The following is a 13,544-nucleotide window of genomic DNA, read 5'->3' as shown; positions in this document are numbered from 1 at the left end:
AAAATGATTTTAGAGGTTTAAACAGTCCATGAGAGCAATACATGGAGCAGTCAATTTTTTCTAGTAATTATAGCTGATGCCATGACAATTTTTCCCCCAAATGATTTTTTCCTCAAATCATTCTTAGAGAGAGAGAAGGGGGAAACACATGATTATAAAAAATAAAAAAAAAGGACAAACATAGATAAGAGATAAGGAATAAAGAGGAAGAAGAAAACTGGTGAAGAGAAAGAAGAAGAAAAAAAAAAGACAGATGAAAGAGAGATAAAGGGATAAACGCAGGAAACAAAGAGAGAAGAGAGAAGAGAGAAGGAAAGGAAAGAAAACGAAAGAAAGAATTAAAAAGAAAGAGGGGAGAGAGAGAGAGAGAGAAGAGTGAACTCGGTGAAAGAAAGAAAGAAGAAATGAAGCATTGAAAGTTGAGATCATCGCATTGTCAAAAATAGATATTCGTAACCAATCCGCATCGTGGACTCCATAACGAAGAAGGACCCTATATACAGTCCTCTTCTATTGAAGGTTTCCTCAAATAATTTTTTTTTCAATGATCCAAACCATTTATTTTTCACATCTTCATACCATAAAATGCCCTTGGTTAATACAAACATTAAGAATTAAAATTATTAATGAGGATAATATGGTAAATTCACACTTTTTCATATTAATGTTTTTTACATTAAAAAAAAAAAATCAGGTAATGGGTCCTATTTTTATGGAACACAACTACCCATTATCTTTTTTAATTCTTAAAAAAAAAAAAAAAAAAACCAATTGGCACATGCTAAGGGGCTAGTATATATATACAGTCCCCATATATTGAGGGTTCCCTTAAATAATTTTATTTTGAGAGAAATCTCTTAAATTAAGAGGGGCAAAACAATCTTTTCCCTATGAATTTAAATAGGTCCATCCAATTCGGGCCACATTGTTGTCCTATTATAAAACAAAATTCCAAACCCATTAACCAAATCCAAAATCAAAATACTTAATTTATGATATCTTAATTATTAATTATTTTTTTATCACTAAACTATACTCTTTTTTTTTTTTTGGTAAACACTAAACTATAGTCTATACACTAATTTTTCTTATATTTTAGCCTATAATGCTAACCCATTCACCAATCCGCATAACGGACTCTGTAAGAAGGACCCTATATACAGTCCCTTTCTATTGAGGATTTCCTCAAATAATTATATTTGAGAAACACCCTTTAGGTCTATCCAATTTGGGCCACATTGTTGTCCTATTATAAAACAAAATTCAAAACCCATTCACCAAATCCAAAACCAAAATACTTAATTTATGATATCTTAATTATTATTATTATTTTTTATCACTAAACTATAGTCTATACACTAATTTTTCTTATATTTTAGCCTATAATGCTAAGTCAAACTTCGACAATTTCAGAATTAGGGTATAACGTGATTTTCGCAAAAAATAATAAATAAAAGACAAACGTGACGAGTCCAAAATTTAACCACAATAATTAAACCTCCAAGGGAAAGTTAGTGTCACTTTCTAATTTGTATAATCCGCCTAGGAAATCCAAATCACGTGACGAGAAAAGCAAAGTAAACACTTTTCCCACTAATAATGCACACATAGTTGACCCCAAAAAAAAAAAAAAACACACATAAACAATATTCTCTAATTAAATAATCCCACCAACACGGTAAACCACGTGACGTGGCCTCCATCTACGGCAGGCCACAGGACAAACGTTTTGTACGCACATGTACGGAATCTTTCCTAGTCGTCCAACTATCCGCGTGTGGACTTCTGGATCTTAAAAGACTACGACTCCACACCTTCCCCTTCCCGTTCCCTTCCCGTTCCCTTCCCTCTCTCCCTCTAGTCTTCCGCCTCCGAGCGACTCTCTCTTTTTCTGCGCCTCTCTGAATATTGTGAGGACAGAGAAGAAACCAGTGGAAATGGAAAGGTACTTGAAGGACTTCGAGGTGGAGAGCAAGAATCCTTCGGAGGAAACTATTCGGAGATGGAGAAAAGCCGTCTCGCTCGTCAAGAACCCTCGCAGGAGGTTCCGCTTCGTCGCCGATCTAGCTAAAAGGGACGAGGCCGAGAAGAAGAAGCGTCAAATCCAGGTCTCTCTCTCTCTCTCTCTCTCTCTCTCAGCTTATGCAGTTTTTACATTTTTGTTTTCATTTCGTTAAAAAAAATATGAGCACGCCGCCGTTTATAGAGGTTTTGCTGGCCTGATTGTTTGGTTACCGGGATAAAAAAGGTATGAAAACAAAAGAAATTAAAACGATTTTCAGCATTTTAATTTGAGTAATTTGGACTGCTAAAAATTCAGTGATCGCTAATCGTAGGTTGTAAATTAAATCGTCATTTCCTACCGAATGGATTAGAACTCACAAAATGAAAGAAAGAAAGAAAGACAAGCAGGAAGCTAGGGATTTTCTTTCGGCCTACAATGCGTTACGCGTGGGTGGGTCCCACGTTTGTTCTCAATTTTTCGATCCCCTTCCGCCTGGAGAGCTCGTGGTGGTATTGATGCCCCCATGCGTTACCTTGTGTATTATTGTATTGATGGGCTCCACTATACAGTGGAGATAGGAAAATCATCAGCGTGCATTATTAAAATTTAAAACAGAAAATGTGAGGTTAGAAATTTTCTTAAAAAAGAAAATATCAATTTTCCGATGCGGTACTTTTTATATTAGGTACTTGCGTTTAAAACTGAAAAACTCAATTTCATTTGCCTCAACAGAAAACGACGCGTAATAGGTTAGTCCATGGGTTACATAAAAACGATGCGTAGTCAGAAACGTTATAACCAAAAAACAGTTTTTCTGGTCGTGCTGATGGGTACGAATATAATAAAAAGACCTTTCTGACTTCACCTTTTAATAATGGCAAGGGACGAAATTTCTTGGAACTTTCGCATGACAAAAATGTCAAAAATAATGACTTTAAAACAAGAGGGTTTCGTCGTGTTTGTAGTGGGTGGCTATTGATAGAGATTATTGGCCGATTCCCTGTCCAATTTGATCCTTAAAATGGGTGGGTCACCCAAGTGGGGGCATCGTGGGCTCTTTAAATTTTCTATAGATAATATTTCATCCACTTGAGTCTTAAAATATTAAGATAAGCTTCTTTCTGTTTTATCTATATATACATGACACGCAAAAGGCAAAGAATGGTGAAATATTCAAAATATCAAAAAAATGGTTAATGCAAACATTAAGAATTGAAATTATTAATTAAATGAGGATAATATGGTAAATTCACACTTTTTTATATTAAAAAAAATAAAAATAAAAGAAAAATCAGATAATGGATCCTATTTTTATGAAACACAACTACCAATTATCTTTTTTAATTATTTATTTTAGAAGGGTTTCATAGGTCCACCAATTTAATATTTTCCATGCTATTTCAATTTATATGAATATCATTGATCTGGCATATATGTATGTGATGCTAACATGGCATAAAATTATGTTTCACTTGTTTTTAGTTTGTTTTGGTAAGGAGTATTATGGATCGTATTAAATTATCAAGAAAAATTGTTTTTACATTAACGTCTTGTTTGATTATAAAACCAAAAAAGGGGTTGCAGGAGTTGGCACATCATGCTCAACTTTTGTTTAATTTCAGTTGATTGTGATTTTCAGTCAAACACACACGGATTTGGTCGTCTTTCTGAAATAATAATTGTCAGGACCAATGTATACTTGCGTGTATTAGAAAACAGTATGTTAAGTTCTAGTAATTCTTAAAAAGAAAATATATATTAACTCCAACTTCCAACTTCCAACTTCCAAGTGAAATTTTCTAAATTTTATTAATGCTGAAAGTGAAAGATACTTCAAAATAGTTTTAATTTTGATTTTATGGTATAATACTAGGGTCATGCTAAAGAATTGAGAATTGATATATTGCGTGATGATTAACCCGGAAGATTATTTTGATCAAAACAAACTTAATTGAAAAATAGGCTTTTGAATTCTCCCGTTGGAAATAAAGGAAAGTTTTAGTTCGTAACATTTGGGCTCCATTTAGTTATATCAATTGTTTGTTAATAGTTCTGTAAATGTTTGTGTTTTCAATGCTCAGATGCATTGAGAGTAGTTCAAATCTGATGTAATAACTGATAATAGGACTTCATTAAAGATCTTGTTTGAGGACCGTACAAGAGAAACAACTGCATATATGCGTGCAGATGCACAAATGTGGTTGTAAGCTATATATGTTTGAATATAGCCGGTGGTTACTCTGTTATTTTCAGTTGAAGACTTTGACTTGTGAACTTTTACTTCTACTATAGTTCTGGGGGACTATGATTGTCATCAGTTTTTTGACTTTGTTATTCTTCTTTGTTTTACCAGGAAAAAATTCGAGTTGCTCTTTACGTTCAAAAAGCAGCACTGCAGTTTATTGATGGTATCATCTTTAAGTTTATAGGTCAAGTAAAAGTTCATTATGTGTGTGCTGATGTCATGTATTCATTCCTTCTCTCTCTCTCTGTTATGTGATCTTATGAAGCTGGTGCTGGTGATCAATCCAATGAAAAGCGAGGACAGGATGAATACAAGCTGTCTGAAGATGCCAGAACCGCAGGTTTCAGCATTCACCCAGATGAACTTGCATCTATCACGCGTGGCCATGATATTAAGGCCTTGAAAATGCATGGTGGAATTCAAGGGATTTTAAGGAAAGTCTCTGTCTCACTAGATGAAGGTGTTAAGGATAGTAACATACCGATCAGGCAAAATGTTTATGGCATAAACCGCTATACGGAGAAACCTCCCCGAACATTTTTTGTGTTTGTATGGGAAGCCCTACAAGACTTAACATTAATTATCCTTATGGTATGCGCTGTGGTTTCAATAGGAGTTGGAATTGCCACTGAGGGGTGGCCAAAAGGCATGTACGATGGTGTGGGAATTTTAATTAGTATAATTTTAGTGGTTATGGTTACTGCCATTAGTGACTACAGACAGTCGTTGCAATTCAAGGATTTGGACAGGGAGAAGAAAAAGATTTTTGTTCAGGTCACTAGGGATAAAAAAAGACAAAAAGTTTCCATTTATGACTTGGTTGTAGGAGATATTGTCCATTTGTCAATTGGGGACCAAGTTCCAGCTGATGGATTTTTCATATCAGGATACACTTTGCTGATTGATGAGTCAAGCTTGTCAGGTGAGAGTGAGCCGGTGAATGTATATGAAGAGAAGCCTTTTCTTCTTTCAGGAACTAAAGTGCAGGATGGGTCAGGTATAATGGTGGTGACAACAGTTGGTATGAGAACCGAATGGGGAAAGTTGATGGAAACTCTGAGTGAAGGAGGAGAAGATGAGACCCCACTGCAGGTAAAGCTGAATGGTGTTGCTACAATTATTGGTAAAATTGGTCTGACTTTTGCTGTGTTGACATTTTTGGTATTGGCAGTAAGATTTTTGGTGGAAAAAATACTTAACGACGAGATCACTGATTGGTCTTCAACTGATGCAGTAATCCTATTGAACTACTTTGCTATTGCGGTAACTATAATTGTGGTTGCAGTTCCTGAAGGATTACCATTGGCAGTGACGCTGAGCCTTGCTTTTGCTATGAAAAAATTAATGAATGATAGGGCACTCGTAAGGCATCTCTCAGCATGTGAGACAATGGGTTCTGCTAGTTGCATTTGCACAGATAAAACAGGGACATTAACCACAAACCACATGGTAGTTAACAAGATATGGATATGTGAAAAATCTTTAGATGTAAAAGGTAATGAGAGTAAAGAAATATTGAGTTCAGAAATATCTGGAGCATCAAGCATCCTTTTACAGGTTATATTCCAAAATACAAGCTCTGAGGTTATTAAGGAAGATGGAAAGTGCTCCATTTTGGGGACACCAACAGAGTCAGCATTATTAGAATTTGGTTTACTTTTGGGTGGCGATTTTGATGCCGTGCGCAGAGAGGTTAATATTCTTAAGGTTGAACCTTTCAATTCTGTGAGGAAGAAAATGTCTGTGCTTGTAGCTCATCCTCATGGTGGGAAACGAGCCTTTTGCAAAGGTGCATCAGAAATAGTACTGGGAATGTGTAACAAATTTATTGACTTTAATGGAGAATCTGTTATTCTCTCCCAAGAACAGGTAAAGAATATCACGGATGTCATTAATTCTTTTGCTTCTGAAGCCTTGAGAACTCTGTGCTTGGCTTTCAAAAATATAGATGACTCTTCCATCGAAAATGACATCCCAGATGATGGCTATACTTTGATAGCAGTTGTCGGTATCAAGGATCCTGTGCGCCCTGGGGTCAAGGATGCAGTTCAAACTTGTTTAGCTGCTGGAATAACTGTACGAATGGTCACTGGTGACAATATAAATACAGCTAAAGCCATAGCCAAAGAATGCGGCATACTCACAGAGGATGGTTTAGCAATAGAAGGACAGGAGTTTCGTAACATGTCTCTTGAGCAGAAGAAAGCTGTTATACCGAGGATGCAGGTTACTAAATAATTTCATTGGAAAATTTTCACCCTCAACCATAACTATTTAAAGATGTTCACAAAAAATTTAAATGTTCATGTGGATACAGGTGATGGCTCGGTCTTTACCATTGGATAAGCACACCTTGGTAAAAACTCTGAGAGATGAATTTGGTGAGGTAGTTGCAGTGACTGGCGATGGGACCAACGACGCTCCTGCTTTGCACGAGGCAGACATTGGACTTGCTATGGGCATAGCAGGAACAGAGGTTTGTGCCTCAGCTACTTTTTCTTGTGTGTATCTCAACCTTGATGACCAAGCATCATCTTACTCAAATAACTCATTCTATAACACCCATTTTTAGACTTATGGTTTAATTCTATGTTGCTCCTTGGAATTTCAGTTCCCGTAACTTCTCCTTACTAGCACTTGGTGATGTAGGACGCGTAGGACCTAAATTTATTAGTTTCCTAATGTATTTGTTAGTTTCCTAGGTTCTCTAGTTTTCCAAGTTCTAGTAGGATTTCTACTTTTCCAGATTTCCAGATTTTCCAGATTTTCCAGATTTCCAGATTTCTAGTTTTAAGTTTCTTATTTTATTTGGGTTAGGATATCTGTTTAAGCAAGGGATTTTTATCCAATTATGTCTAGGTTTTAGTTTGCTATAAATACCCCCATGTAGTTCTTTAAAATGGAGATTTGAATGTTGAGTAAACCTTTTCTTAGAACTCTCTGATTTTGTCCATTCAATCTATATTTCTTCTCCTCGATCTCAGATATTCTTCTTTGTTCTACTGTTTTTGTCCTTTATCTCATCTTTTCGATCTCTATTTCTTCTCCTCGGTCTCTTATATTCTTCTCCGTTCTATTGTTTAAGTGCTTAATCTAACACCTACGGGCTGTACTACATCAATTGGTAATCAGAGCCTTCCCTCACTTTCATTTGCGTTTGCTCTCTGCCATGGAACCCCAAACTGTGGCCAGCCTTGCGGAACAATTTCATGCGTTCCAAGACAAAGTTTCTGAGGATATCGCTGGCATGGAAACCCAACTCTCCAAGCTCAGCGCTGACCTCAAAGATGAGTTGGTACAAGCTCACACACATCGTGCGACGGCGGACCTTGCCATCACCAAACTCCAAGACTCCGTTCAGTTGCTTATCAATCACTCTCGGGCTGGACATGCTGAACCTTCTTCTACCTCAGTGGTGCTCTCAAGTTCATCTACGCCATTGCCACAAAGTGGCCTTTTGCCCACTCCACCGGTGGATCAAAAATTCAAGGCCATGCCATACGGCATGTCGCATAGCTCAACTGGGCCCTCACTCGACACGCCCAAGGCTCAATTGGAGCCCTCTTTTTCTTTTGGGACTATGCCATCGCTCCATTATACCCAACACACAATGGGCCCTCCTCCAATGACTACTCAGACTCCTACCCTGCCACCCTTTCCACATGCTCAGTACACTCATCCCCCTCGCCGTTTTGACAACGATGTCATCCGCCACATCAAGCCTACCGCTCTTACTTTTGATGGTTGTGGGGATCCTACGATGTTTCTTGATTGGGTTTAAGCCATGGAAGATTATTTCGCCTGGTACGACTTGACTAATGCTCATAAACTTCGCATGGGTAAGATGACACTACAGGGAGCCGCTAGACAATATTGGAATTTCGTGGAGGAGCAACTATACCAATTTGGACAGCCGCCTGTGACTTTATGGGACGAGATGAAATTAAAGCTTCGCGAACAATATCTTCCCACCTTTTATTGCCATCAATTGTATGAACAATTATGGACCCTTTCCCAAGGCAGTTTGACCGTTACTGAATTCCATGCTCATTTTATCGAACACGATACGTGCGGGGATTCATGAAGAACCCGACATCACTGTCTCGCTTTATCCATGGTCTTTGTGACGATATCAAGTGTGAAAGTCCGGTGGTTCCGTTCGCATACTTTGGAAGATGCATATTGCCACGCATTGGAAGGTGAGACATATTTGTCGCCACAACATTCAAGATATTCTGGTCAACTTGCAACCGCCAACCAAACTCTTCCCACTACGGATTTGACGGGGTTTTAATGACCATCTAAGCTGCCTGCACCACCACCTAACAAAGGACCGGCTGTTTCTACTAATGCTCGCATTGAATGTTTCCATTGCCATGCCAAAGGACATATTGCCTCTCATTGTCCGCAGCGAACTTAAACTATCAACACTCCCGCTAGTGAGCTTTGTGAGATTGTGGAGCCTCTTGAAGGTTTCTATGATCCGGACATTGATGATTGCTAACCCTCGTCCCCTATTTTTCATACCTGCAGTCGGCGTTGTCGTCATTACTTTACCTTTTGTGGTTGTTTACTCATCGGAGTCAAGTTCTTTTCGCCAAGAGAGAATGGTGCAGGACGTGCAGGACCTAAGTTTATTAGTTTCCTAATGTATTTGTTAGTTTCCTAGATTCTCTAGTTTTCCAAGTTCTAGTAGGATTTCTACTTTTCCAGATTTCCAAATTTCTAGTTTTAAGTTTCCTATTTTATTTGGGTTAGGATTTCTGTTTAAGCAAGAGATTTTTATCCTATTATGTCTAGGTTTTAGTTTGCTATAAATACCCCCATGTAGTTCTTTAAAATGGAGATTTGAATGTTGAGTAAACCTTTTCCTAGAACTCTCTGATTTCGTCCATTCGATCTATATATCTTCTCCTCGATCTCATATATTCTTCTTTGTTCTACTGTTTCTGCCCTTTATCTCGTCTTTTCGATCTCTATTTCTTCTCCTCGGACTCTTATATTCTTCTCCGTTCTATTGTTTAACTGCTTAATCTAACACCTATGGGCTGTACTACATCACTTGGCAGCCTTTTTTTCCTTGAAACTTTCAAATGTTTTAATCCAACAAAATTGATTTACCCCATGACATGGCTGCTAACATGATTTGTCACGTCACTCAAACTGATTTCATGTATGTCGCATATAGCATGCATTGACAAGACACATAATCTTTGATGGTAGGACACATTGCGCGTCGTGTTACTGAGTAAAACAATTATGTTAAAGATATATTCTTGATGCATAGCCAAAAGAAAAATAATTAAGGCTGTAGTTTCGAGTTAATGTTGTTTGTTTTATTATTTTTGTTACTAATATTACTATTTTGGTGCCTAGTGCCCATATTCAAGGATTGAAATATCGGCCGATACACAGATATATCGGTATTTTCAATTGTTGACACCGATACTGGGGGGTAAGGCCATATCTTCCCCTGTATCGACGATATATTCCTGATAAGTGCAATATCCCCGATATTTCCCGATACCCATAACATAACCCAAAAAAAATTCAGAAGTTTTGAAGACAATTGAAGCAAATCGAAACCCAAAAATAGCTAATCCTTGCCTAGAACCCTATAATTTATTAATATGAAGAATCTATGCACAATCCACTGCCCACATACCTCTAATCCATCTAAAGAGGACATGGCGATCAGTTTTGGATCTATGAGCATAGGAACTAGACCTAGTACTAATTCAAATGAATCTTATGATGGCTATGGTTATGTTATGTCTGATTATAGTGGAACTAGTTATGGAGCTCAAGATGATGAAACATATTATGGACTTACTAGTTGGGTTAATCCTAACTATCGCATATATGGGAGGACAGTAGGGAGCTCAAGATAGACCTATGTGCACCATGTTCAAACATGGCTTACAAACTGCTCAAGTTACATGACTTGGTATGACTATTGTATCTATCTAGATGATTGTTCCTCATTGTTTGAACCTCCCAATAATTTTCAGTTGCTGATTTCTGGAAATCACAAGTCCCTCTGCTTAGATCAACTACTCAATTATATTTAGCTAATTATTGACGGGGCGTTTTTTTTTCCTACAATCTGAATGCGCATAAGGTTAACTACCATTTTGTGTCATTTAGGATTTGTTTTCTCCTCTCGGCTGCTTGATAATTGGATGTTGTTCCTAGTTCTAAATAGCCAATTCATGGATGGTATATACAGGTTGCCAAGGAAAGTGCTGATGTCATCATATTGGATGACAATTTTAAGACTATAGTAAATGTGGCCAGATGGGGACGTTCAGTGTACATAAACATTCAAAAGTTTGTGCAGTTCCAGTTGACAGTTAACGTTGTTGCTCTAATAATCAATTTTGTTTCTGCATGTGTCTCAGGTATGTTGGTCTGGCAGATTTTTCTCGCATGCTACACCATTATATTTGTTTAGAAAGACACAAATAAATAACGATAAATTTCACATCTCTTTCAGGATCTGCTCCCCTTACGGCTGTGCAATTGCTTTGGGTCAACATGATTATGGACACTCTTGGGGCATTGGCACTGGCAACAGAGCCTCCAAATGATGGACTTATGAAAAGGCCCCCTGTTGGGAGGGGTACAAGCTTCATAACCAAGGCCATGTGGAGGAATATCATCGGCCAGAGTATCTATCAACTGATTGTCCTTGGAGTTCTCAATTTCTATGGGAAACAGCTACTTGGACTTTCTGGTTCAGATGCAACTGAAGTTCTAGACACTGTGATATTCAACGCATTTGTGTTTTGCCAGGTACATTTTACTGGTTAAAAGCAACCCTGGTTTTCTCTTGCATCATCAACACGTTTAACTTTAATAGAGCCTGTAACTTCTTCTGGGCTATGCATGTGTCCGTCTGTCTCTTTGAAATCTTAACACACCAGCATAAGTACTCGAATTCCGCATACATTATACATATGATGTTTGTTTGCTTTTGCTTTTGTCAGGTGTTTAATGAGATAAACAGCCGTGACATAGAGAAGATAAACATATTCGTGGGCATGTTTGACAGCTGGGTATTCCTAGGCGTCATGGTTTGCACAGTGGTCTTCCAAGTTATCATAGTAGAGTTCTTGGGAGCTTTTGCTAGCACTGTTCCACTAAGCTGGCAACTATGGTTACTCTGCATTTTACTTGGATCAGTTAGCATGCTTGTTGCAGTTGTGCTCAAGTTCATACCGGTCGAAAGTACAATTAAGCACCACGATGGATACGAACGGCTTCCATCTGGTCCTCCCGACAGCATAGTTTGAACAGGTGCTTCGAAACTGCCCTTTTTTCTTTTACCCTCATTTTGGATAAAGGAATTGAAAATTACATAGAATTCTAAAATGACGGAATTTAGATTTCCATCACTTAAATTTCTGGCTATCAAAAATTTCCGTGTTTGGATTTATGTATGTCGAATTTTGTAAACGACAGAATTTTGTAACCCTCCGTTTGGATGAAGGAATTGAAAATTATATAGAATTCTAAAATGATGGAATATAGATTTCCATCATTTCAATTTCTGGCAATTGAAGATTTCAGTGTTTGGATTTATGTATGTCGAATTTTGTAAGTGATAGAATTTTGTGAATGGCACTATGAAAATTGTGAAATGACGCCTATATTGGTGGAAATTAAACTCAAGAATTTGATCCCCCAATTTCCTGACTCTTAGTTAAATTCCAAGTTGTTTTCTTTCATCCACACGGACCATTAACCAACTTCCTGAGGTTTAAAAAATAATCCCAGTTTTCCTTTATAAGCCTACGAAGTTGTTTGAAGCACATTGTGATGCTTGAAATCCTTCAATACAATGTTGGGATTTCATTAGTTTTCCCTCATGCCTAGTTGTAGCACAATCTGCATCACTGATGTGTAATTTTGTATTTCAATTTATAATATAAATTAAAAGACTTGAAATCCCAATATATTTCAAAATATGAAATTCGAAATCTTGAGATACCTTCTAATTACAATCCAATTTTCTTGGGAATTTTCAGATTTGGAACTATTGTTCCTTCAAATATCACGTCTCGAGTTTTGGGAGTTACTACAGGTATTTTTTGTTTTTGAAAAGATTAGTATCGCCTCGCAGCTATACTTGGGATTTTTTTAAATCAAAAGATGGGCATTTGGGCTCTTTGGTTCTATGATTTAAATTAAACCCAATTAGTTAATTATTTATTTATTTATTTGAATTATTTTTAAAATTCAAATATCATATAATGTTTTGCCACTCTATCTGATACCTGTTAGCCACTCTAATTAAACACAAGCCCTGGGTCTATAAAATTACATCAAATTCGCAGAGAACATTCATATCATCATTCGTGTATAGCCTTACAGTTAAACACACAGAATTCGCCAAAAATCAAAGCCCTAGTGCTAGGACATTAATTGTCACGCCCCGAATTTTCAACAACAATTAATCTGCAAAATTAAACAGAACAACCAACGATCCGGGACGCGAAGCTCGGAACCTTCAACAAAAGTACCTAGAAATTTAAACTTTTCTTTTTTGATACAACACCACTGTTCCGAACCACAATGTCAATAATGACTCAACTCTTCTGAGTCAAATATTACATTACAAACTCACAACATAAATGAACAATCATCATTTTACATAATATGCTCCTCAGAGCTTATTTCACACAGCGGAAGTCTAACACTCACCAACACTCTCACACCACACTTTACAGTCTGTGGAACCACCAATGAGCCTCCTGCTCCTCACCTTAATTCTCCTGCTCACCGTCTCTACCACCTGCAGGATTTTCCCCTACACCATTGAATAGTGCACCGGGTTCACCACAGAACAACCCGGTAAGCTTTCTAAAGCTCGTATGAGTAAACCACGTCCACAGTATAATATGTCAATTGCACATAATATACAAACACATGCACTTACATTAGCACACCACAATCCTTGTATAACCAAGGTAATCATAATCATCAATATCATCACAATCACAATTCTTTTGTTTTATTTAAAGAACTGTTACGATCACCACCTGTGACCACACCAAAACTCTTTATTTCAAAGTAGTTTTCACACGTCAATTGTTTGACAGATAGAAGAGAGAATACTATGAACCTCTAATCTATAACACTACAAAACACCATAGTAGTGTTCACTCATGATTACACACCAGTCATGAGTACTAGATGGCGCCAGACTAGAGCCACGAGAATGCCCACCTGACAAACTCAGAAGAGATTCAAGGTATTTTCCCCTAAATCCATCAACACCAAAACACCAAC

The 13,544-nt window shown here is 37.4% G+C and overlaps 1 protein-coding gene and 1 pseudogene across 1 annotated transcript; both read left to right on the top strand.

Moving 5' to 3' along the window:
* Positions 1-1,783: 1,783 nt before the first annotated feature.
* On the top strand, positions 1,784-11,809 carry LOC110773272 (putative calcium-transporting ATPase 11, plasma membrane-type). The gene is made up of 7 exons (XM_021977781.2): positions 1,784-2,108; positions 4,359-4,413; positions 4,516-6,476; positions 6,568-6,726; positions 10,480-10,651; positions 10,747-11,045; positions 11,240-11,809. The coding sequence occupies exons 1-7, from the start codon at positions 1,938-1,940 to the stop codon at positions 11,543-11,545; spliced, it is 3,123 nt and encodes a 1,040-aa protein (XP_021833473.1). The 5' UTR covers positions 1,784-1,937; the 3' UTR covers positions 11,546-11,809.
* Positions 6,733-10,473, top strand: LOC148293202 (uncharacterized; annotated as a pseudogene).
* Positions 11,810-13,544: the final 1,735 nt, after the last annotated feature.

Source organism: Prunus avium, chromosome 7 (assembly GCF_965620075.1).
Source record: "Prunus avium chromosome 7, drPruAviu1.hap1.1, whole genome shotgun sequence".
Classification (NCBI taxonomy): domain Eukaryota; kingdom Viridiplantae; phylum Streptophyta; class Magnoliopsida; order Rosales; family Rosaceae; genus Prunus; species Prunus avium.
This window is presented reverse-complemented; position numbering and strand designations above follow the sequence as displayed.

Bases quoted from the DNA above. Each gene is read 5' to 3' on its own strand.
- LOC110773272 (XM_021977781.2), top strand. From the start codon at position 1,938: ATGGAAAGGTACTTGAAGGACTTCGAGGTGGAGAGCAAGAATCCTTCG. The intron at 4,414-4,515 runs GTATCATCTTTA...GATCTTATGAAG, and splicing joins AGCACTGCAGTTTATTGATG to CTGGTGCTGGTGATCAATCC. The intron at 6,477-6,567 runs GTTACTAAATAA...ATGTGGATACAG, and splicing joins CTGTTATACCGAGGATGCAG to GTGATGGCTCGGTCTTTACC.